The 26,535-nt window shown below is 40.2% G+C and overlaps 1 protein-coding gene across 2 annotated transcripts in view; it reads left to right on the top strand.

The window, feature by feature from the left end:
- Positions 1 to 26,096, top strand: part of TRIM71 (tripartite motif containing 71) — a 96,945-nt gene extending 70,849 nt beyond the window's left edge. For both annotated transcript variants that reach the window (XM_039527241.1, XM_039527240.1), the window contains 2 exons: positions 15,252 to 15,386; positions 18,175 to 26,096. In XM_039527241.1, coding sequence (XP_039383175.1) covers positions 15,252 to 15,386; positions 18,175 to 19,626 — 1,587 coding nt within the window. In that variant the 3' untranslated portion in view covers positions 19,627 to 26,096. The remainder of the gene's footprint in view (positions 1 to 15,251; positions 15,387 to 18,174) is intronic.
- The last annotated feature ends 439 nt before the right edge of the window (positions 26,097 to 26,535 follow it).

Raw genomic sequence — 26,535 nt, 5'->3', positions numbered from 1 at the left:
TGGCCTGTGCAGTAAACCTGCTGCATTTCCTTTTGGAGATCACAGCTCTTGTCTAAGATACCAAGGGGAGAAAAGCATAATGCTTTCACAGTAAAAATACAAAAGGAAGATAACAGCTACTTAATTAGAAACATATTAAAACTCTTCAGTTTATTTTAAATATTAATGAATATAGTTTAACTAAAGGTAAGTTAAAAGTAAAAGCAGAAACCCCATCCTAAATGCAGCTGATGGCTGAGGTATTGGAAGGATCTTTGAAATCTGGGTGTGTGGAAAAGCCACATCTGGTTCAGTGACTGGGTTTGAAGAGAACATTAAGAAATGGCTGCAGTAATACTGTGAATAAATATATTCTGCATGTTTAACTCTGATCTTATACATTCCTTGTGTTGTTAGGAACACAGGTTACAAATCAGAGGTTGTTTGGCATATGCGGAATTTAACTCTTGATTTATTATTTTTTTAGCGCGATAGTACCTAAGAGCCCTAGTCATGGACCAGTGCCCATTGTGCTGGATGCTGTACCAAATGCAAAACAAAAATACTGTCCCAGTCCCAAAGAACCATATGATCTAAATCTGTTGTAATTCTTTTAATCTAAAAATAGACTATTATGACTTACCATCTTGCATCTAAGTAAACTGAGTAGCAGCATGAAAAATCTTTAACCAAAAAAACCCAATAACCACCACATAGTAGAGCAGCCAGAGCATACCAGTGAATCTTGACGTTAGAATTTTTTAAAAATTAAAAAAGGTTAATATTACTTGTGTTCAATTCAAATTATTACAGAGACCACATGGTAGTATTTCTTTCAGTTCCTTGTTTGGTGCTAATGTGTGAGGTTTTTGTCTGGGAACTCTTTGTAATTAAAAAACACCCACTAAGATGGAGCTACATTTGAGAGTTTGGAGTGATAAATCAGTAATTCTATCTGATAGAATGGGCTAATACATTCCTACCTTTTAGGGGTGCAGTGAGGATAAACACGTTAGATTTTGAGGCTCTCAGTATAGTAATGGGGGCTATATAAGTACCTAAGCTAGAGAAACACAGAACAAAACTTCATAAATATGCTAATTCAGCTCTCTAGGGCAGCAGCTATCACTTTTATGTTCATACTGTGGGTAGCACAAGAAGTACTGCTACAACATAGATATTAAATTGTAGGCTGTTTCTCTCTCTCCCAGTTTCTGGAGGCTCATTCTTGGGGGTTGTGCACTGTAGTCCTCTACAGTGAGCCAGAACACAGAAAATCATTGGGGTTTCTGGAGCTCAGAGATGAGTGGCTTATGTAGGGTCTAGTACATCACAACTCCTTCCAGGCCTGCTTAGGATGTCAGCTTTGTTCCTGAGCCAAGAGTTGTCAGATGTCAGATCTGTTCCATAGAAACCATGTAGAAATATTTAATGTGCCCCAAGTTTGAGCAAAAAGGAGGATATGGTAGCTAATAGAATCCCAGTAATACAGTAACGTTGAATTTCTTCAAGCTGGCATGCACAAGGGTTTGTCTTAGTAATTAGATTATTGTTTTTTACTTCCGTTGATGTTGATGCTTTATTTGCATCAGTTGGATGATTGAGTAGCAGACTGTGCCTCAACTTTTTTTTTTAAAGCAGAAATTAGCCACATGGCTTACAGTGCCAATCTGCAAAGAGTCGTATGTGTATTATCACATTCAACCTTTTCCTCCTAACTCTGCCTCATTCTTTTCTCTGCTTCTTTTACTTTCTCTCACCATTCCTTTCTAATTTTTTTCACACTTAAAACAGCTGGCAGAAGACACCTGATTTCATGATGAGTGAACCTGTTAATGACCATTCTGGACTGGGGAAGCACAAAAAGTGTTGATCTGCAAGATCTTGTAAATGTGAATCCTACAAATAATTCAGAATTGAGGGGAAAATATATATATATATAAAAGCGAAATTTAGAGGGTGAGGGTCAAGCTGAAAGGTTAGTGATACTGCCACACAGGAAAGCCAGTTATGGAGGAGAGATTTCTTACTTCCAGGCCATAAGGAAAATGAAGCTATGGGTTCAGCACATGGAATAGGGAATTCTTCCCACATCTCTAGCAAATCCATATTGACAGGTCTAGAAGAAGCTGTATTCAGACCTTGTAGACTAGCTTGGTTGAGTCTTTTTTCTAAAATGTTGATACAAACTGCTTAAATGCTTGGTTTTTGAGACTAACCCAGTTGTCTAGTACATCTCTACCCCGATAAAACGCTGTCCTCAGGAGCCAAAAAATCTTACCGTTTTATAGGTGAAACCGCGTTATATTGAACTTGCTTTGATCCGCTGGAGCGCTGCGTTACCACATTATATCTGAATTTGTGTTATATCGGGTCGCGTTATATCAGGGTAGAGGGCTGTGGAGGTGCAGTGCTCAGTCCTTGGAGAATCAGTTCATGTTCCCATTTTAGCAATCCCGCTAGTTGGCTGAAGGATTGGTGTTGACAGGCTTTAAAAGGAATGTTGCCATGATATTGGAACTTAAGGATAGATAGAAGTGGTAGGTTTCTGCCATGCTGATGAACTTTATGTAAAACTTAGCAATTTCTTAGAAAAGAGAAGATAAACTCTGCTTAAGTGGGGATAGGAGTTAGGATATTGAGCCCCCTATGTTGAGTTGTCTCGAAAGCATGCAAATAACCCCAGTAGGAAGTTTTGTAGAAAGGGAAATTTATTTAAACTCGCGCTGAGGTTTTGGAGGAAACTCCGTTAAAAATCTGAAAAGGATGTTGTAAATGAGTTAATTCAGTCTGCCGCTCCTGCTGACCTGCATCTCAGGGTATGTCTAGACTAGGATAAAAGAGGTGTGGGTTTTAAAAAACGTGTTGGTGAACTTGTTTGTAAAACCCTATCTCAACAGGGTAAGTTGTATTTTTAATAGATATTTGAGGTGGCCTCCAATGTGTTAAAATACAATTTACACCAATCTACAGTGGTTTCAAAACATGTTGATTCAAATAAGTTGGATAACAAGATTTTAGGAATACACCACCCTGCTTAGCCTAGGCAATCCCTTAGTTGCCTTTGCTGTGGTGTTTGACAGTAAGTTGTTTACAGCTGAAGACTGTAACAGGCCTCGGTCATTAGCAGAACACAGAGGAAGTGGTCCTGTTATCTTCCAACATCAAAGACTTCAGTGTTGGTGGTAGGCAGGGCCATTAGGGCAATGCCTTTTTGTCTTACTGAAATAAATTGAGAGGATTGCTGAGGGGATTGCCTGTTGGCAAGGTAATAAGTAGCACCCAGCTGGGGAGCAGATGGGGTGGAGTCTGACCACCTAACACTTAAGAAATTGAAAGGAATCTAGAAAGACCGAAAGCAAAACAGATCAATCTCCCCCTCCCCAACTCCCCAGAGAGTCTGGAAGGCCACCCTAAATCTTTACAATCTTATCTTGCATTGGTAGAAATTTAATGTTTGAGAGGTGTGGAACAATACGCTAGTTGGTGAGGTTTTGGGGGAGAAAGGGATTTTTTGTTTTTAAAGCTGGAATTGATGTCAGGTCAGCGGACATAAATTTTAAATCTGAAAACTCTAAAATGCTGCTGCCAATCCCTTGATGGAATAAAATGAGACTGATTTATCAGGACAATATTGTCAAATACAGTTGCTAACTTTTTTCAGTTTGATATAACATACCGGTAATTATAATTTGATAGAGAATTGTCTGCACTACCGCTGCTGCTGCTGAACTGATTTGAGTGCTAATGTAGACAAGACAACATTTGCTCACCAGCACTGTTGCCTACACCTACTCTGAGCTGTGTAAAATGACAAAGGGGGTGAAAATGCTGGTGCCCTGTCGCACCTAGTGCTCTCACCAGTGAAGCTGCATAGTTAAATATCCAAAAAAAGGTCCAGTATCCTCAAGGCCTGCTGGGTGTATCTTTTTTCACCACTGTTTTTACACTTCTCCTTACACTTCTCTTTTGCAAGGTCCTGCCTTGTGCAGGCTCTGCACTAGTACTAAGCTAGTCACTGTGTAAGAAACAGGCTTTTATTTCTAAGTTTTAAGATGCTAGGGGCTTGTGTATGTGCTGGTAAAAGGATACTGCAAACAATAGCGATAAACTTTTATTATAGGTCAGCCTGTATCTGGTCCAAAATATAACTTTTTGGCAAACTGGAGCTCCTTTTAAAGCCTAGGACAAATGGAAACATGTCAACAATTTACAAATAAATCCACTTGAACAGCTTGTTTTTTAACTACCGTCCCCATGCACTGAGAACGTGAAACTGACACTGATTTTGCCAGTGAAACTGGTTTGATTTTTTTATTGCCGAAGCTGAAAGAAATGTAAAACTGTAAACTCCATAAATAGTGTCAGGTCAGACAGATTTATTCAAATCACTCTTAGATTTAAGATTTTACTTATAAAAGTGGTACACCTCTATCCCGATACAGTGAGACCCGATATAACACGAATTTGGATATAATGCGGTAAAGCAGTGCTTCGGGGGGGTGGGGGGGGGGGGCTGCGCACTCTGGTGGATCAAAGCAAGTTCAATATAACGCGGTTTCACCTATAACACGGTAAGATTTTTTTTTTGGCTCCTGAGGACAGCGTATCGAGGTAGAGGTGTAGAAATGTTTGTTTACCACATTAGGCTGATTGAATCCCTTCAAGTATTTAATATTATTCCTTGTCCTGCTGTGTTTGCTAAATTCCTTGAATTAAAATTTTAGGGTGGGAGGAGCGTCAGGAAAAATGAATGTTGCTAATGCTGGCATTTCTGCAAATTGCTCATGCCTAAAAGTTTTTTGGGAAAAGCTTATATGTAAAAAATACAAACTGAAGTTGTCTGCTTTTTGCTCTAAAAATGGAGCTTTGTTGCTATTTCTAGTCTGCCAATTTTCTTGCCTTTTTAGCCTTATTTCCATCAAAACTCCTCCCTGTTTTTGTTTTATTCCCCTTTCCTTCAGCTCCCCTCCCAACTCAAAACAATTCCCCATCTGCACCCCCAATTTCCGCCCCCCCCCCCATCTGGCTGGTCTCTGGTCACCAGCGCTTTAACGTTGCTAGTGAAGACGTGCCCTAAGATGCTGACAGCATAGGGGAGCCACCATCTTCGTTGACGCCAGGTTGGCTTCACTTGTGTTGGGAACAATGGGAAGCAGTAGGCATCTTTTGAAAGAGAGCACCTTTTGCAATGGTCCACACTGGCTTCAGTCCCTCTGACCCCAGTAAGAGATGGCAGCCATTTTGGAGGAGGGCAGTTGTTAATATAATTATCTGTAGGATACCTTTTAACTGTCAATAGAAGCTGAAGAATACACTTTCCATTATGAAGGATTACAAAAAATGTCCATTAATCCAAAAAAGTCTCAAACTACTTGTTGCACCAAATCTGTGCAACAAGTAGAAGGAAAAACTGTGGTGAGGTGAGTATGTGCACAAAGAAAAAGAGGAAAGGGAAACTGGCTGCTTTGCACTGCTCCAGAGTGGGATAAAGCAACCACGTGGCACTGGTGAAATTAGCCCTTAAAGCTAAAGTAAAAAAGGCTTAAAGATGATGATGCATATCGCCAAACCATTAGAAATACAACGTGTAACATTCTCTGGCATTCTTGTTTGGGGTTCATTTCTGAACATTTAAATAATCTTTTACAAAAGGAATCCTGAGAAAACTTGCTTAAATTGGACCCAAGGTGGAGGGTACATATCTGTAGTTCACAGAATAAACACATTACAGGGGATGTTGTTGTAATCATCACTGAAACAAGCATTACTAATTCAGGAAATTCAGAGTTAGGGTCCAGGTGTACATTTTTAAAATAAATGTAAACATATTAAAATTTGGAAATGCTGTAGTAAAGGCACTTAGAAAACTTAACTCATCTGTTGTGACCACGAGTCAAAATTGAAAAATCAAATATGTTTTTTAGAAACCAGTTGAATTTAATCCAGACCAGCTAATACCATAATATACTAATTATAATTGTACATTTGTTTTGCATGGTGTCATTATAGGCTAGAATTGAAGTTACTTGCAAATGCACAGTTAAGACACCTATAATTTAACATGTTTGGATGCCTTCTAAGTTTCCTGGTCTGGTAATACTTTTTGTGATGATAGTTATGACATCCCTGTAAGGATTTTACTCTTGAGTTACTGATGCATACTTTCAATCTTAACTCTATTTTAATGTATTTTTTAAATTCACAGATAACATCTACATTAGCCAGATCCTTGACTTATGTAAATTGGTATAGCTACATTAATTTCAGTGGAGCTATGCAGATTTACAAGAGCTGAGTATCTGGCTCTTGAGTGTCACATGATTCAAAAGGGACTGGAGCAAGTCCTTGTCTTTGAAAGATCTAAATTGTTTTCATGCCGCTTATCAGTGGGATTATCAGGTAATCCTTTTATGTAGATTTTAAATAGCATATCTCTGTCAAATCTTGGAACAATAGGGAAAAAATGGTTCTAACAAGTCAGTCATTTTTATGCTACTGATATAGATTAAATCAGTCTGATGGGAAATAATCAAGATGGAACTGTTTTTAGAAATTTATGCCAGCATTTGGCCCAGTTTCTAGCTTCTAGTATATTGATAGGAGAGAAGTAAAAACTTGAAGCAACATAATGTTATAGCATTTTATAATGATTTTATAATGATTGGATATTGTTTTCTTCATATATTCATCTTGCCTCCTAAAGAGTAGAAAACAGATGTGCTCTGAGCTACGTTTGAATAGTCCTCATTGTACACAACACACAGTTCATAAGCAAATCTCTAATGTTCCTTTTGTCTTTAAATAAACGCACCTCTTTTACTTTGAGTGTCAAGTTTCTTCCAGCATCCAGCTGTGGTACCCTTGCCTTTATATCGCAATGAATGTAACTGATACCCTTTAATATCAAGACATCTCTGAAGTCCTAGTCCCATGGTCTCTGGAGTGTCACAGTAGTAGCATGTCTCATATTAAATTGCAGAATGCGCTTCCTCAGTGTATGTAGTCCAGCCAGAAGATGCACTTCTCTGCTAGAGCCTGAAGTGTCCTTGAATGCCTCTGATACCAGTTTACTGTTCCCCCTTTTTGTGGCAGCTCCACTGAGCTCCACTCTGGCTATGGAGTATAGGAACTGGTTGAGCAGGTCTGGATCTGTTGTCTCACCTTGGAATGGAATGTTTGATTCAAGTATTACACATTGGGCTCCTGAGCGCAGATCCTGCCTCTCACTATGTTTGTATATGCTGGGGTGTTTGTATAGCACAAGTGCTTTGAAAATGTAAAGTGTTGTCTGTGTAAGTACTAAGTAATTATGCCTATTAATAATAAACTGAAAAATGACACATCCTCTTAAAAGCTCCCAGATACTTGGAGAACAAAGACTATCCAAATAGAAGCTATTGCAGTGTATATATCAGAGGTAGGCAACTTATGGCACCGGTGCCGAAGGCGGCACGCGAGCTGATTTTTCAGTGACACTCACACTGCCTGGGTCCTGGCCACTGGTCAGGGGAGCTCTGCATTTTAATTTAATTTTAAATGAAGCTTCTTAAACATTTAAAAAGCCTTATTTACTTTACATACAACAATAGTTTAGTGTTATATTATAGATTTACAGAAAGAGACCTTCTAAAAACATTAAAATGTATTACTGGCACACGAAACCTTAAATCAGAGTGAATAAATGAAGATTCGGCACACCACTTCTGAAAGGTTGCCGATCCCTGGTATATATAATAATATGGGCTTTGAAATCTGAAAGTATGAATAATACAATATGCCCGACATTTCCTCTGATACTAGAGTTCTGTACACTTTGCACAGTTGCTACTATACAGGTAGGTTTGTGGCAGAGAGCTGGCAGTATTGAAAGGTTGCTGGCAGCAATAGCTCAGTGATTGGCAGTGTTTCAGTGCTACAGCCATCCTTCATTGAGACTATTCTCATTTCCACAATCATCTGGGGTTTTGGAGTGACTGCTTTTTACAGCCGCACACGTTTTATTTGTATGTGGTGTATTTTAAGGTTTAGGCTATGAAAACAGAAATAAAAAGACGACAAAATCGGAGGCAGGTCAAATCCTGAAAGACCAGTCTTTGTCTTTGAGCACTACATTTTCATCATCTAGGTAGATCACTCCAAAATAACTAGAAATGATCAATAAATAGTACGACTCAGTAAACCTCATTTTGGGACTCTCTGTAGGAGGCGACGTGTTCTATGGATCAATATTCAACCAAAAATGGAGCTTATTCTTTTGTGGCCTTAACAGTAGAGTATTCCTGAGGTACTTATTGAAAACCAAGCTGAGAAAGAAACTAATACCTGAAACAAAGACAGATTTAAAAATGGAGCTTTGTGGCTGCCTGAACTGATTTCTAGAGAAGATGGAAGTGTCAAAACAGTGGGTGGCAGAATTTTGAAGTCTATGGAGCGCTAGGAGAGTTTTATTCAGATAGAGTTAAAAAGATTTCTACTTGAACTGGATAATTAGACTACAAAATTAGTCTTGATTGTGTGGAGGATTCATTTTGTCTTGGATTTGTTCCTTGACTATCTTGAGGAAAGGTAACCTGTTAGAGGAAAATACAAAGATCCACATTTATCTTAATTATACACCATGTTTAAAAACAACAAAAAACCCACAAGGCTCCTAGCAGTATTAAAGTGACAGTTTTTAAAATGAGATTACCTCTTGCTGTAGCTGGTGAAGCTCCAGTTTAATTTCAGAAACACTCACCTTTTCACTGCAGCAGAGGAAGCTGATAAATATTTAGATTACTTGGCCAAACGCGGGTGAGGTAGAAGATGAGCAATTCATTTTGCACACCTCAGACTAGGACGGAATGAATCTGGGTCTGTCTCCGTAGCTTCACAGGAGAGTTGTGTGCCTTCTGCTGAGCACTTGCTTTCAGATCCTCTTTAGTTTTATTGTTGTGTTTGTTTGTTTAAATGCAAAACTGGAATAATCATCTTCTAAACTATTCAGCTGGCCAACACAGCTGGTTCTTAGAACAAATGAGCTGGTTCTTAGTTCTCAGAGGCCACTTGGAAGTCTATCTAAAGCAGACTTCTAAGAGGAAGTAGAACTTGCTTCTCATCTAACTCACATATTCCAGCCCTTTCATTGAAGGGGAGCTCTGTCTTGTTTCTGTAGGAGAGCTCACAGACAAGCAGACTGTGATTACAGGAATAAAAATGGGCTGCTCCCATCTCCAGGCATCTTTCTCAGAATCCTCCTCATCACTCCATTCTCTGAGGCTGCAGTTCCTTGACCAAAACTGCTGAGCCACAGAATCTCCACTGTTCCTACAACACAGACTATTTGTTAATTTGGTCTAAGTTATCCAGGCTTTGAGAGACTGAATTTAGGTGCCTGGAACGTCAATATCCCCCCCACCCCCCTTTTTTTTTTCCTTTTCTTTTCTTTTTTTTCTGTTTCCTTTTTAAAGTAACTTCCTCTCTACTCTTATCAAGGAGATCTTCTACCAGTCAGGAATATTGCTCCCCGTGTCTTAAATTTAGATGTTACCCACATTTATAATCAGATTATAGATTTCTAGCATGACAGTCTTTTACTGAAAGTGATGATCTTAAAAGTTTGTAACCCAAGTCAGATTTGATCCAGATGTCATAAGATTCTATAAACAACTTCCCTACCAGCCCATCCAGTGATTGTTACCTTAAGACTCTATACCTAGTTTGAAGCCCTTACTAGATAGACAGCTACTTACAACACTTTTTCTCTGTTCTGTTTCTCAGGATTGCATTTCTGAGGATTATTAGCCTCAGCTGTCAAAAGACAAGGCCCTAACCATACAACCCTGGTGTATTGCACCTTCCATGCTTCTGAAAATGGTATTTAGAAAGAAGTTTACTCTTATTGTGAAATTGAACGGTCCTTCACAGATAGAAGGAAATTGCCTTGCCTGCATTCTGACTATCTTTGTATCCCTAAGGAAAAGTAATGATATCTAGGCCTGGTCTACACTAGGCGTTTAAATCGGTTTTAGGAGCGTAAAACCGATTTTAACTTCTGCGCCCACTCCTCACTAGCAGGCATCGATTTTTTTTTTTCTCTTTTTTAACTTTTCTGTACTCCTCTCCTAGAGGGGAGAGTGCAGTATAGTTATTATATTATATCAGGGTTAGTGTTGGTGGGACGGTATGGCGTCGGGGCCTCGGGCCGCTATCACCAGCACCAGTGTGCACCAGTGACGCAATCGGATGAACTCGGATGCAGTGGTCAGGTAAACAGGGAAAGCCCCGAAATTTTTTATTTTTGCCTTCCTGTGCCGCGGGAGTGAGCTCACGATCAGCGCGGCGCGATCCAAATCAAAAAAAAAAAAAGCTCCTGCATGGACCATGCGGATGTGATGTGAGGCAGGCACCGCAAAATCCGTTCTATCTCAGCTCCGTTCTATCCGTCCTTTTAAAAAATCCCCAGACGCAATCAAAGAGGGACTCAAGCAACTGCAGCGTCAGCGCTGCACGAAAGCCAAAAAATCCAAAGCAAAAGGATGGACTGGGGGACTGAAGCTATATCCGCTATCCTGCAGCCTCCTAAATCTCCTAAAATTATTAATGCTGCTCCTGCTTCTTCTAACGCCAGGTCAAGTGCCACAGTCAGAGTGCATCAGGTGGCAGCATACCACCCCCCCCCACCCACCCCACCCACCCCCAAAACAAAAAGTCCTTTCTCTTTACATGTCACTACTACATGCCTGAATGCTGCAGATGGAGCAGCGATGCAGCACACCAACATCAAACTCCCTGCCCCTCCCCCCGCCCCCATGGGCAAGATATGGATGGTAAAAAAGAATCCAATCCATCCTCATCATCAAGCTGATGTGATAAAATGATGGAATCTATCTCATCCATCTTCAGCTTCAGCTGACTGGACACCGTGTAACCGCCCTCATCCTATTCGTCAGCCTATTTCTGGTGGATGGATGGTGGGCAGTGGGTAAACCATCTCATCATAGCAACAGGGGGGGGCATAGCATCAGCCCCCCTTCCCCAAATCAAAAACCCAAATTCAGCCCTTCAAAGATAGTGGATGCCCTTGGGCTACTCCTACACACTGGGCTATGTCCCTACACACTGCTTAATGTCCTGTCTGCACCTGCCTCATTTCTCACACTCACTAACAAGTGTCTCACTCTTATTCCTTTCTTTATTTAATTCATCATTAATCAGTGGATGACAATGGGGACAATGCCAAGAAGGGGGAAGAAGAAGAGAACAGGTGGGGGAGGGGTTGGAGCAGCAGTGACCCCCCTAATAATAATATACAGGGCTGTGACACAGATACAGGTGTGGTCTGGTGGCAGGCACTTGCTTTCATTACAGCAGCACAGCACAGATTATGCAATTTTTAGATTGATTCCATTGGGATTCATTTTTTTTTTTTTTTTTTTTTGCTGCCTGGCTGATCGGCTGCAGCCTAGCCAGCATGCTAGCCAATGGTACAAAATGGTATAAATGGATGGATAGTAGTAACCCTGCTTTGGCTTTGCGCTGGCTGATTGACCAGGGGGCACTAGCAAAAATGGTACAAAGGGTACAAATGGTATCCTCATATCCAGTTATTTATATGGGGGTTTTGGTGCAATTTGTGCAATAGTAACCATATCTCTGCTGTCTGGCTTGCAAAAGCAAAAGCATGCATCTGTGTGCTGTAGCGCTGCTGCCTACATGAGGTGAAGTAGTACTCATGTCACGGTGGCGTACACATGCGGCAAAGTCCATGATTGCCATGCTATGGCATCTGCCAGGAGCTATCAGGAAAAAAGAGCGCAATCCAGGAAAATTTACCTGCCCCCGACACATTTAGTGACTGGCGAGACCCAGGAAGGCTGCTTTTCTCCAGAGAAGGATCTCAACCCATTTTGCACAAAGGACAGGGGATGGGGGGAACTATGGGAGGAAGAGGGAATAGCGGGGGATAGTGCAGGAACCTGGATCGCAGCTACCACCATACCCCTTTTGCACCCCTCGGACCATGGACACAGGGCCATTTTATTTTATTAGTTTTACAGTGATTTTATTTTTTAAAAGAATAGTTTACAAACCTAGATGTTCACATGGCCTTCAATCTGTACATTTTTAGAAAAATAAACTCTTAATCTATCACACAGTGATTACATTTTTTTAAATGAAAGTGGGTGAAATCTTTGATTGTCAAGTTGCTATAGTGATGTATATTGGAGGTCGGCAGGGCCACAAGTGCCAACTCTGACCATATCTATGCAAAAACTTGGAGTGATCATAAAATACCAAAACTACAGTACTGGGTAACAGAAGGCAGATTCTTTTGATTAGGATAAACAAGGCGCATTGTAGTTTCAATTGGGTAAACTTAGAGCCATGATTGTCAGAAATTAATACATCTTCATTATTGCCATATTGATTTGTTGTCTAAAAGCACTGACCATGTTAAAAGAACTTCCAGTCTTGGGGGAAATATATGGGTTTTTGCTTGTTAGTGTAAAATATAAGTGAAGAGGCACAAAATAAGTTTCTGAAAACTACTGTGGAACTGATATCTCCATGATAGGTCCCTGCCAAAAATTTGACCCAAAAATTATCTTTTTTTTGCTTTATGCAGGAATGGGAAAAAATAGTGGTGGTGAGTGGCAGAGTTAGGGAGAAAAGGGGAATAGTCATTTTAATCACACAGCTGAGAGTAGTGAACTTTTAATATTGTGATCTTTAGGTACATACAGGAATAGACTTGGAGAAAAATAATAAACTGGAAAAACACTTCTGAGCATGCTCAGTGGGCATTAACTTTCTTAAAGAAAAGCCTAAGCTAGCCCTAGCCCTTTGGCAGAACGATGCATGTTTCCCTGTGTACTTCAGTAGTGGCTGATGCTTTCTGACATATGCCAGGATTTTTCTCTGTATGAGAGATTGTACAATACTTTTATTCTGACCCAAAGCAAAAACTCCCCTATCTGCAACAGGGACAAATTGTGAGCATAGGAGGAACTGATCATAATTTTTTGCTTCATTTTGCAATATTTTGCGAATGCTAAGCTTTCGTTTAGATTTTTTTCTCCATTGCAAACCTCCGGCTATCACAGTGCAGAGATGTTGCTGCCTAGTAATCCAGCCTTGCAGAAAACTATCTCCAGCCAAATAATAGAAGCCCCCAGGTTAAGAATGTTCCAGCCCTACCACCACCACTATAGTAGTTCTCTTTTAAGGAGCCTGGATTTTAAAAATGCAGACTTGTAATTCATGAACTTCTGGGTCTACTTCAGGCTTTGCCACTGGCCTTGCCTATGTTACTTTAGATCAGGGGTCCCCAACGCGGTGCCCGTGGGGGTATCTAAATGCGCCCGCATCCTGGCTGGTGGTGGAGCATCCGCCGAAATGCCACCGAATTTCTGCAGCATTTTGGCGGCGACGCCTCTCGACACCACTTGCTGCCAACAAGTGACGTCATCGAGAGGCGTCACCGCTGAAATGCTGCAGAAATTTGGCAGCATTTTGGCGGGTGCTCCCGCCGCCGCCACGGTCCTTCATCTGGCGCCCGCCAGACTAAAAGGTTGGGGACCACTGCTTTATATGGCACAGCCTTATGGCTCCTAACTTTCCTGTTGTAGATGCAGCCTCTCAGTCTGACTTCAAGCATATCTTTCAGCTACTGTGATTCACCACCTAGCTGTAAAATTGGTACTTAACTTCCTTGGGATGGGGTTGGGTGATGTCTCTGTGAGTTAATTGTGTGAGGCTTAATTTTTAATTTAATATAGTCAAATTAACTTGTCTGGGGATTTTGTTTTGTTTTTCTGGTACTACAGATGCCCTCAAGTTGCCCTGTCAATTTTTATTTTTATATGTTTAAAGATACATACATTTGTGAACAACAAATAGGGAGAAACAACTGACCTGCTATATTGGGGAGACATTGAAATGGACTTTACACACAGTGCTGTCAAATGCACAGATAAAACACATTTTTTCTAAATTTTCAGTTACAATAATTTTTAGGTGTCACTTGTCTGAATTTTTTTTCTATCTCCTGTGGGCTCCAAATGTGCCTTCTAAGTTGACTCTCCTTTTTAATGTTTGCACAACACTTCTCTGACTGCATTGTATAAATGCTGATAGTTTCACTTTATTAAATATAAAACAGGAAAGTTGACTACACTTGTGGTGAGAGGACTTGAAGTTTCAGTCTCTCTGTAAGATTTGCTCATGTCTCTCCAGTTTTAAAGTGTCAATAGACTTAATTTTATTTTCATGTGCCACCACTCCTTTTTCCAAGTCATATATAAAAAGTATTGCTGTCTACATACAATTGACTTGCATAGAAATGGGGTACATTAGTACAATGGTCCCCAAATTTCTGAGGGTCACAGCCCCCTTTACCCCTGTCCGTGCTCCCACCCTGCCCAGGGCCAGGAGAAGGGCTGCGGCTCAGGGTGGTGGTGGGGGGAAACACGGACAAGGGTAAGGGGGCTGAGGCTGAGGCTGTGGCCAGGTGCCGAGGTTGGGGGTGGGAGCGGAGCCAGAGCTGGGCTGCGGTGGGGGCCAGCAGTCTGGCCTGCGACAAGGTGCAGCTCAGCTCCCAGCCTTGCTACCAGCCTCTGCTCTGGGCTGGGAGTGGGGCCGGGAGCCAGGGACAGCTGGGAGCAGGACCAGAGCAGAAGGGCAGGGGAAGGGCTGGGTGGTGCTCCCTCCCTACCCCTGTGGGGACTGGCCCCGGGCCCGCTGCACCCCTTCCCCCCTGGATGTTCCTTCATGCCCTCCTGTGGGGGTGTGTGCTCCATACTTCATGGACCTCCGCATTAGCGGAAAACAGAAGTCTTACTAGAAGACTAGACTTGTATCCTGTAGCAAATGTATTGTTAGTCTAAAATACTTGGGGATAAGAAGGTCATTTTGGATTCTCAACATACATGTCTAAAGAATGTAGGTTTGATATCGGACTTAATCAACATTGTACATACTGGACCAAATTGTACATTAACTTGAATCCTGGTATCAGTGGGGTTTGCACAGGCTATGTTGGGGAATAATTTGGTCCTATGTAGTGAATTTCGTATAAATTCCAGCATCTAATATGTGAAACTGACATGCACTCAGGAAAACTACATGAAAACAACTGCCTTGAACTTTGTCCTACAGCAACATTATGAGAGCACATTGACCTGTTTCTGTTCTAGTGCTGGAGGCATTGGGTTAAATGTAAGAGCCATCACCTAATGCAACTTAAATTGGTTTGACTAAGCAAGATGTGTGTTCTGTTTGTTCTCCAGCTGAGTATTGAACAGGCCCAAGCTGTGGCAGAGCAGGTTGAGATGAAAGCAAAGGTGGTGCAGTCTGAAGTCAAAGCTATGACATCTCGACATAAGAAGGCCCTGGAAGAACGGGAGTGTGAGCTGCTGTGGAAGGTAAAAAGCTTTTTATATAAGTATATCTATCTGTTCTAGTTACTAACAATTAACCTTTAAGATGGAAATCTGACCTGTCTTTAAATTAGAATAGGGCCATGTTATGACGACTTGTATTTTGAGTGGTATTTACAACACAGGTAGTCCCATTTTAAAATCGAGTTGAGGATTAAGGTATTTTCACCATGCATGAGGATGGTAGAATCTGGCTCATTATAAATTGGATAAATAATTTAGATTCTACATGTGTACTTTTAAGAACAAAAATGTACTGTCACAGCGGAATGAATAGGAAATGCAGTAGCCCTGATTATTGCTGGATCCGCAAACAGAGCTGGCCAAAACACAGGATTTCTGGTTCACAGTGAAATTTTGAAATTTGGTTTCTGTCAGACTTCTGCATGGCCCTGCAGCAGCACTGCACAGCTCTGGGAACAGGACTTGTTCAGTTATTAAACAGAGGAATTCTGATGACTTCTTCGAGTGATGGTCCCTATTATATTCCACTGAGGATTTACGCATGCGGACCATGCATCTGCAGCTGGAGACTTTGAAATTAATAGTGTCCATTGGTCCGCGCTGAGCCCTTGTCTTGCCTTGTGGCTTCATCCAAGGTGATAAAGGGCGGGGCAGACCGACTGCATTTCCAGTTCCTTCTTGCTGCTGCATGGTCTGGGTTGGAACTATTAGTGTCCTCTTTTATGTGTGATGCACTTAAAAAATATACAGTTGTACATAGCTAATTTGAGGGGTTTATTGTTTTTATAGTCATGTTATAGTTTTAGGAGTAGAATTGGGTTTTTTGTGGGGGGGGGGGGGGAGTTTTGCTCAGCATGAGTCATTTCTCTCTCTCTTTCTCTGTCCCCGCCCCCCCAATGAAGGTACTGGATTATGTGGAAACCTCAGGCTTTAGAATATGCGCCTCCTGCCTGTGTTCCTTCTCAGTTCAAGCCTCCAGGGTGGTCACAGACAATTTAGTGGAGGACTGTAAATGACAGTGATAAAATTAAAGACTTTGCTCAACTAACTATTTTATATGAAATAAACAGGCTTCACTATGTAACCATTCACTGCTTTTATACTCCCGTTCTAAGGTGAAACCATCCATCCAGAGGTGATCAGTCCCTGAATGAGAAGAATGGGTATAAACCTTTCTCTGCTGGATGGGAGTGCCTATCTAAAATCAGTGTAGTATTCTTTTTATAATCAATTATAACAACAGCTTAATTAGCATTACATCCACCTTTTTTTACCATAATTAAATATTTTCTATTTTCTCATCGGCTATTTAACATTAAACACATTAATTAGCATCTGAATAAATACATATCAATAACTATCAATATAACATTTTCCAAAATTTTAGCATTTTATCTAAAATACTTGTTAAAAAACAGTTAGGACCAAAACACGTTTACCACATGACCTGGGGTTATTTCCTAACTTATCTCCAACTTGCTTCTGCACTGTCTCACTTATTTCACTCAGCATTACTCCTCACTGTTGTCAAACCCCAAACTTAGGCCCAGCAACATGTTCTTCACTTACATTTTAGCACATTTTTATTTCAGAAAAACAAACATCACTTCAATAGGCCACACGTCTCTAAATTTTGAAAGTTGCTATTGTGACATAAACTGAGATTTTGGTTTTCCTCATTTTAAAAAACTAAAAAAAAAAAAATGGCAGAGAATATCTTTTTACCACTTCCCAGCACTCCTTTGTACAGGTGTGATTCTACATGTTCACAGACAGACACCAGATTTATTTTCAGAATTAATTTTAAAATAGCCTCCTTTTTTAAATGTATTTGTAAAAGAGGAAATGACCAACTGCTGACAGCTTTGTCAAAGTTTTTCTTTTAACTCAGTACATCCAGAAAAAAAATACAAGTAGCGTTTTAGGCCTAACTTTTCAGAAGTGATTAGTGACTTTCTAGTCACTTTTGAATATTAGGCCTTAGAGAGCTGTTCTAAGGAAGGGATGAGCATCTTGTTAAAATGTCCATGTTGAAAACACACTTGGCAGAAACTGCATGCCTTGTAAGTTTAATAACACATGTCCACACTTCCATTGCAGAACTTCTTCCTTCATCTGTTAAACAGTCAAGCAAACATATAATTGCAGTCTTCAAACATGATGCACCTTGACCAGAGGGACACACTAGCTGAAATTTCTGAATGCTTGCTTGGCTGCATAACTGATGGTGGAGGTACACTCTGTAACAATGAAGTGATTACACATTTCATTACATGCCTTGGAAAGTTGTTTTTGCCATTAACATCTTGAATGGATTTCTAAAGTACCCCATCCCACCCACACAAACTGGAAAAAAAATTTACTCTGCCTATGAATCCTATTATGCCAGACACTTAGTGCTCCCTATGACTGGAAGATGGGACAATTGCAAAGCAAGGAGACTATTTTTAGTTAATAATGACCTTTCTTTTAAATAGCAAACTAATGCAGCAAAACTTCATAGCAAAAGTGTGTGTTGCTTTTAAGTAAGGCTATATTTGTCAGAGGAGGGACCAATGATTCTCAGCAGGTTCATTTTGCAATAAGTATCCACATTTCCCCTAATTATTTTCCTCACATGGACCACATCTTCATAGAGAGTTTGTCCTGTAGATCACTTCCCCTTTCATTCATGATCTCCTAACATCCCTGTGGCAACTACACTACAATTTTATGTAGGAATTAGGAAAGCAATACTAGAAAAATATTTTTGAACTGCTAGCTGTCTTTTAATATAAATGTAATGGGTTTGTTTTGTTTGTTTTTTAAGGTGGAAAAGATTCGTCAAGTCAAAGCCAAGTCCCTTTACCTACAAGTTGAAAAGTTGCGTCAGAATCTAAATAAACTGGACAACACTATTAGTGCAGTTCAGCAGGTCCTAGAGGAGGGTCGTAGCATGGATATTCTCCTAGCTCGGGATCGCATGCTGGCTCAAGTGCAGGAGCTGAAGAATGTGAGAGGCCTTCTACAGCCGCAGGAGGATGACAGAGTCATGTTCACTCCTCCTGACCAGGCTCTGTATATGGCCATTAAATCAATGGGGTTTGTCAGCAGTGGGGCTTTTGCTCCTCTAACCAAAGCCACTGGGGAAGGTCTCAAACGTGCACTACAGGGCAAAGCGGCCTCCTTCACAGTGATAGGCTATGACCATGATGGTGAACCACGCCTTTCGGGGGGCGATATGATCTCTGCAGTGGTGATGGGCCCTGATGGAAACCTATTTGGTGCAGATGTCAATGATCAGCAGAATGGAACCTACCTGGTCAGTTACAGACCACAGCTGGAGGGAGAGCATCTAGTCTCTGTCATGATGTGCAACCAGCACATAGAGAACAGTCCGTTCAAGGTCATGGTAAAATCTGGGCGCAGTTACATTGGCATTGGACTACCAGGGCTTTCATTTGGCAGCGAGGGAGACAACGATGGCAAGCTGTGTCGCCCCTGGGGAGTTTGCGTAGACAAAGAAGGGTACATCATGGTTGCTGATCGCAGTAATAACCGCATTCAGGTGTTTAAGCCCTGTGGCACCTTTCACCACAAATTTGGCACCTTGGGTTCCAGGCCTGGTCAGTTCGATCGCCCTGCTGGTGTTGCCTGTGATATCTCACGTAGGATTGTTGTGGCTGACAAGGATAATCATCGCATCCAGATCTTTACATTTGATGGGCAGTTCATTCTGAAATTCGGGGAAAAGGGAACCAAGAATGGGCAATTCAATTACCCATGGGATGTGGCAGTCAACGCTGAGGGCAAAATCCTGGTCTCTGACACGAGGAACCATCGGATTCAACTGTTTGGACCTGATGGTGTGTTTCTGAATAAATATGGCTTTGAAGGGGCACTCTGGAAGCACTTTGATTCTCCAAGAGGTGTAACTTTCAATCATGAAGGTCATCTGGTAGTGACAGATTTCAACAACCATCGCCTCCTGGTCATCCATCCAGATTGCCAGTCAGCACGCTTCCTTGGGTCAGAAGGCACCAGCAACGGCCAGTTCCTACGCCCACAAGGCGTGGCTGTGGATCAAGAGGGGCGCATCATTGTGGCTGATTCTAGGAACCACCGAGTGCAGATATTTGAGTCAAATGGTAGTTTTTTATGCAAATTTGGCACTCAGGGAAGTGGCTTTGGTCAGATGGACCGACCTTCAGGTATAGCTGTCACCCCTGATGGCATGATTGTTGTGGTTGACTTCGGAAACAATCGAATTCTCATCTTCTAATCTGTGTTATCTGAATTAGGAAGAAACTGTCTCAGGGAAATTCTTTTTAAGAGAACGAAAAAATACAACGTTAATTCAAACCTACCTCATCTTTAATTTTTTACAGATGAATGTACTTATCTTTTCTGCAGGGAGTGATCCTGTAAAGTTATAAATTCTATCTACCTCATTATCTTTGTGTTCTCCTCCTCTTCCCCCCCCCCCGCCCTCCCCCAGCAGTAAGTTTTACCTCTTCCCCACATGGGGCATCATGCACAAACGTGTTGCTGTGCACATTAGGTGGTTGCGTGATACATTCTGTAGACAAAGCCAAAAAGGCGCTCTATAATTTTTTTTAATGGGGGGTGGGGAATCAGTAGCATTAGATATTTGTAGAGGATTTGTGTTCTTGATCGTACTGTAGTTTCGTGGGGGGGAGGGTTGTTAGGTTTTTTGTTTTTTTTTAAATGCTGCTGCAGCAGAGAACTTTTTCCTGTTCTCCTTTTTATACCTCAGTGTGTTTGATTTATCGTTCAACATAGTGTCTTGTTCCCAGAAGACTTTGATCTTTTTGTGGAAGTGGGTGGGGTTGACTAGTCAGGAAAAACAAGTTTGCTTTTTTGCATATGTGTTTCGAAAAATGCAGTAATCCTACAGCACAAAGTGAAACCCCTGTGAAAATGCACAAATTTCTTGTGGGGGGGGAATCATTTTTGGTGACTTAGTGTAGTTGTCATAAAAAGTTTAATGAAAAAAGCAGGACTTTGTGTAATGTGTTCTCTATTCTATAATTTCTTTATAGCCTTTTGTCTGATTATTAGTCTCATTTTAAAAACAAGGTTCCATTCTTCCTTCCATCATATGTATGTCACTGTTATGTGTATCGATGCCTGTTACAAGGAGCATCAAAACATGGAAGAATTGACCCCTGGAGTTAAAATTTGTTTCATGTGAAATGGCTGTGGTTTTGTTTTGTTTTGTTTTGTTTCCGTACAGGCTTTAGTTAGGGGAGTAAAGATTAATAGGTTTGTCAGGACAACGTAAATTTTCCCCAAAATAAACATAAAGCACAACTTTGGAAATTCAGGGTGCATTTCAGAGAAGTCCACATTTTTTAAAAATCAGATCACAAAACCAGTCAGTGACATCAGCTGAACTTTTTGTTTTCTTTTTCCCTCGTCCCTCCTCTTAAATTAAAAAAAAAAAAAAAGTTGGATTGAAAGGTTCGAAGAACATTTTTTAATGTACAGGCATTCTTAATGGCCCCTGGTGAAAGGTAGCCAGCATGAGACAAAATGGAGCCATATAAAGCTCTGCATCGTCATTCCATGGCATCACCGAAAAACTTCATTTAAAATGGGGACAGCATCTAAAAACTACACTAGCCAGATTCTTTAAACACTATAAACTGCAAAACTTGGCTCCAATGGGGATAGGAATTTCTTGTTTTTCTGAGAAGCTGAGATATTGAGGAGGGGCTTTGGTTACCAAGCCATGAGAATTTGATTCCTTAGTGTATTACAGTCCACATTTCAGTAGCTTGCATCTTAATATGTTAGCTATTGATGTTGACATGGACTCTTGAGAAATTGCCTTGCCTTCTGGATGGGACTGTTATTGGCAAACCATAAAGGCTAATATAGGGGCTGGAGAGTTTTTGCACTGTGCAGAAATTGAAGAGTTCATGCATCAATTCGATTTTTTTCCTCTGCAGTGGTGTAAGATTAGTGTTATCAGTTCCAGCAAGAGAAGAGCCCTGGCTGAGAAGTAAGATTATTAACTAAAAGGCTGAAGGAGAAAGGGTTCATCTCTTCCCCCAGCCACCACATACGTAAGCAACCTGAAAAATTGAAGCCTCTTTTTTTCATATTAATAAGAAATTTCAAGGTGCACTTTCACTTGCTTCCACTGCTTTACCTATTACCGTAACATCTCCAATAAATTCATTTCCTGTTTTTAGAAATCCTAATCATTTGTCCAGGCTAAGACAGCAGCCACTTAGGAAGGTGAGGATTTTAAGAGGTGGACAATGAAGAGGGAGTCAGTGAGATCACAAGAACCCCTTTAAAACAGAAAAACCCCTAAATGATACAGGATAATGTAACCGTGCTACTTTCAGCTAACACCTCATGAAGCAAATGCTCAGCAATGGGTATCAGCTGGGCTTAATTTTAGGTATAGTGTTGTTTTAAAAAAAAAAAAAAATCCAAGATAATCTTTTAGAGAGATCTGTCATTAAACTGTATATGGCTCTTCAGAATTTGTGTGTAATAGAAAGCAAATTACTCCTTTTAGCTTTCACAGCCCACTTTCCTTTCTTTTGTGATAGCCTGTGGAAGTTGATATTGTTTGTTTGTGTGTTTTTCTGTGTTTTTCACTGAGAATTATTTGTAACTTGGCTGTGAAAACAAATTAGACTCAGAGACCTAGATACCAAAGATAACCGGTTGAAAGCTTTAATTTGACAACTTGCAGAATCCTTTCATTTCACCTCTTTGTCATATTAAAAATGCTTGGCCTTCTTTTTTACCTTGACCTTTGTGGTTGTCACTGCTGGATTATGCCAGAAAAGCTATTATGCTTAATGCTCGTTGATGTTGCCCTTTTGTATTTTCTGTTCTCCCTGCGTCCCCGTCCCCCCCCCCCCCCCCCAATCCCCCAGGCATTTTTTTAAAAGTATTTAGCTGCTCCTGGCATGCTTTGAGTTGAATTGCAGCAAAATGCTTCTTGACTATCTCCATCCCTATATAGTATAGAAATGTGAAGGCTGGTGGAATTTCCATTGACTTTCACCATGTCATATTATGTTGCTGCACAAGACTGGAGAAGGCCACACACCTGTCTTTATTTGGGGGAGGCACAATGTCTTCCTTTACAGTTGCTGTTTACTTAATTCACTGGCTCTGCTTACAGCACAAACAAGACTATTTGACTTTGAAGTGTTTCACGTCACGTTGGGAGGCTTTTGTTTTTTAAAAAAACGGCTGTGTGGCTACCCAAACGATTTCCTATACTGTTACTGTAATAGATAGTGCTAAGCACACTTGCTCTCATTGGAAAATATTAGTGTAGCTTATAAAATGGAGTGCTTATAATGCAATGAGAGTAAGTAGTGTAATATTATAGGAAAAGTTTAATGCCAACATCATATACCCCATAGGGGCTTGTTTATTTGGTATATAATTGGTAGGATTTCAAATCTGGCTCAACCTTTGTTCTATGTATGTTCATGGACAATTGTTGGATAATGCCTCCAGTGTCCTGATACATGTAGAAAATAGGCGAATTGACATACAGGACCGGAGTGTAGGAAATGTAAGCAAAGGTCTGACACTGGGTTGCAAACGCCTGAATTTTCTTAAACTGTTCAGTATAATCTCCTGAACTGGTAGAAGTGGATTAGGGGAAGGAGAAGGTTGGTTTATCTCTTCACCCCCACCTCCAGGCTCTAGCTTTGGAGAAGAATAACAGATTTGGATCTACAGACTTGTGCACTGAATGCTCCCAAAGGAATTTAACTGTGCCAGGTTAAACCAATGTTGGCTGTCAGTAAATTTTCGCTTTGTGAAATGTTATCATCAGTTAACTCTCATCATCTCCTAATTCAGCCATATGAAGCAGTCCTGTTATTTCAAAACTGTTTTAGTGAGAGTTTCAATGATGTCCTGGCTGAGGGCTTATGAGGCAGCCATGGTGCTAGATGATGCAGTACCCTCCGGTAAGTCACTCCTTTAATTTGTACCCTTTAAGTATAACTTATATGGGGAAGCCCACAAGTGCATACCATAAAGAGGGAAAAACCTAAAATTTGGTGTATATGAGGGCCAAAAATAATCAAGTTGGAAACAGAAGAAGGCACTTCGTTGTGGCATTCCATTGGAATTGCTGGCGATCGACTCAGTCTGTTTAGTTATAGTTAAGCCAAATTAATTTATTTCAAGAGCAGTCTTTAGGCTTGATCCAGCCATATGTTTTATTTCTTTTGAAGATCATAAAATTTCTATGTTCAGTTCTGGTTTTTAAAAAGTGCCAAAGTGTTTTTATTTTTATTTGTTAAAGGAGTGTATCCAAATGGTGCCAAAAGGTAATAGGGTATTTAAAAGAAAAAAATAGAGATGTTTAGACAAACAGTTTGGAGCTGTCTAAAAAATTAAACACTGGTACCTTGCGTTAGACAAATATTGTACCTCAGGTCCTTGAGTCCTTTGGAGATCAGTGGAACCCAGTTTGCTGTGGTACAGAATGCACAAATAGAGACCCAACTGTTTTTGTTTCTTAAAGTTCTACCTCACCATGGAGAAGTAAAGCATCTACCTCAGTTTCGTATCAGGCAGGTCTCAGAAGAAAGTGTTAGTCTGCATGCAGGAGAAGGGTACATCCTGCCTGTAGGATACACATTTTTGTTTAAATGGAAATATTAGATGTGTACAAGTGGCTATTTTTGGTTGTTGTTGCCTCTCTGTGGAAATATTAGGCTGCCCTTGCTAAAGAACTGTAAATAAAACCAAATATTCGTACACTCAGGCAAATTAATTCTAATCATCCTCCTGTAAATTTGACTCATTTTCACTAGAAATTATGCAAACTGAAACTAATTTTTTTTTCAGTATTATGACGCTACTGGTTGACATAACATACTTTGTGTCTTTATTTGCAGAGTTCTTATGTCCTTAAGACCTTTAGGTCTTCTCTCTACAAGAGAAAAATATTTTATCTATTTTTGCATGCCTACAAATGTATCCTGTCAGAAAAGACTCTAAGGGTATAATTTCTTTAAATGCAATGCTATACCAAATGCTTGAAGGGAATGAGATTGATTCTTTGACTTGGTGATTGTATATGTAGTTTTCTTGATGCAACAGGATGTTTTCCACCATGACAGTGCAACCAAGTTCCTATTCCTGGAAGGCAATTCAGATTGAATGTTCTTACCAGAGGCAGTTGGGTTTTTATTTGACTTTAATAGTGGCATTCAACAGACCCATTATTTTACATGCGGAGTAAAGTTTAGAGAAGCACATTATCAGATTACTGTATTAAAAATTCTTCTTGTTCTCCCCTAGTCATTGTTGAGTGACAAAAGTTAGAGGAGTGGGTACAGAAAACCACTAATGGTTATATGCTGTGTTGGGTTTGGTAAATGTTATGGTGGAAAATGTACCTTGATGTCTTTTTAAGTGATCTTACGGGTTAACAAGCCAATTTGGCATCTTTTTCCATCATGGTTTAACCAATAATGGTTCTAAAAAAGATTTGTGTACCTGCATGGTCTTAGACCTTCTCTTAATGATTGTATCAGCTTACAAACTCAGGTAGATATTTTTGTTTTAAAGCTCTTTTTACAGAGCCTTACTGACTGAATGTTATGTGTCTATGTAGTGAAGTAGGGTAGATACCTTTCTTTAAACTACCAGACCAGTAAACTCCTTTATAGGTTTATAGAATACTTCTCAGTCTATGTAGTAGTTTCCTTCAGAGAAAGATGTCTTGTTTCTGAGTTTTGCTTTTTTTCCTCCTAAAATGACTAAAAAGTTTTTAACTAGTTTGTAAGGTGTGTTTAGTCACCCAAATTGGTGGGGGGAGGGGAGGGTTCTTACTGTATGTGACTATTGTTTGTATTGTGCATTACTTGTCATGCCTATCTTGGTTGGTGGTTGATACATTTTAAGGAAAAAGAGTGAGGGCCCATACATACCATTTAATTTGGTCCTTTGTTGAGGAATAGTTTACAGAAATTGGAAACATCAAAAACAAATGGAAGCTCTGTCCAATTAAGACCAGTGTAACAAATTCTGTAAGACAGTTAAGACCTTGCTTGATTTACTGTAGATACAAGCCCATCTTATAAAATGTAATTACTAAATTAGAAGTACACTGTCATCTTGACCTAGCTTAGCACAGTAATGCCATGAGCTTCGAGAATGATTCTGTCAGTTCTTGGAAGTTGTGCATCTTGAGTCGATTGCTCTTGTAGTTTCCTGTTCTGCTGCACTCTACATTTCTATTTTAGTGATTAATCATGCTGTTTTTCTAATAAGAAAAAATGCTCAGTGGGACAGACATTGTTCTGAGCAGCTCATTAAAAACAGAGCATTTATAACTGTTAATGGAACAGGTCATGTCAAAAAACCCCTTCCATTAACACAACTCCTACCATCCAAAAAAGGGTTCACTTGTCTATTTAGACAAAAATTGCTGGGCTTTGTAACTTAAAATGTTACGTACTGCAAAGAAGAAAGCATGACTGGTTATTGGCAAACTGTTATGTAGAACAAACTAACAATGTTAGAGAACTCTTGTGTTAATGGAGGCTTCTGAATGTATCTTTGTGGTCCATAGAGTAGGCTGAAGGATGTAGCAAGGAGATGATGTATCAGCTACTGGCAGCCTTAAAACAAAGTCAGTGTCTCTCTGGACTTTAAAATGTTCCTATGCAGTTTATTTTATTTTTGTTTAATCAAATAAATGTGAGTTTTTCATGGCAAACTTGGGTCTCGTGTGTGTGTGTGTGTGTTATCCATTTAAAAAAACTTTGTTGCATCCTCTAAGAAAGGACAAAGCACATCTTGGGAGAAAGTGAAACTGGTTCTCTGTAAACGATAAAGCTTCTAAAACAAAAATTGAGGAAGTGTATGTCGTGTTCTGAAAGACCAGAGCAATAAAGTATAGGAAATATGAGACCTTTGTTAAAAATACACCAAACTCTCTTTCCCAATAATATGCAGGTAATGGTAATTTGTTGCAAGGCCAAAATGTTTTCAATTTAACAAATAGTTGGTTTTGCACCGCGCCTTTATAAATCAATATCGCTTTTGTGAATGAAGGATGGTCTTTGGTTAAGGCATGGGCCTTATGTCAAAATATATCCTCAGTTCTTCCAGAGAGTTCCAGTGTAGCCTTGGACAAGTCGATTAATTTTGGTGCCTCCAT

This window comes from Mauremys reevesii, linkage group 2, assembly GCF_016161935.1.
Source record: "Mauremys reevesii isolate NIE-2019 linkage group 2, ASM1616193v1, whole genome shotgun sequence".
Classification (NCBI taxonomy): Eukaryota; Metazoa; Chordata; order Testudines; family Geoemydidae; genus Mauremys; species Mauremys reevesii.
Note: the sequence above shows the minus strand (reverse complement) of the source record. Positions and strands in the feature narration are given on the sequence as shown.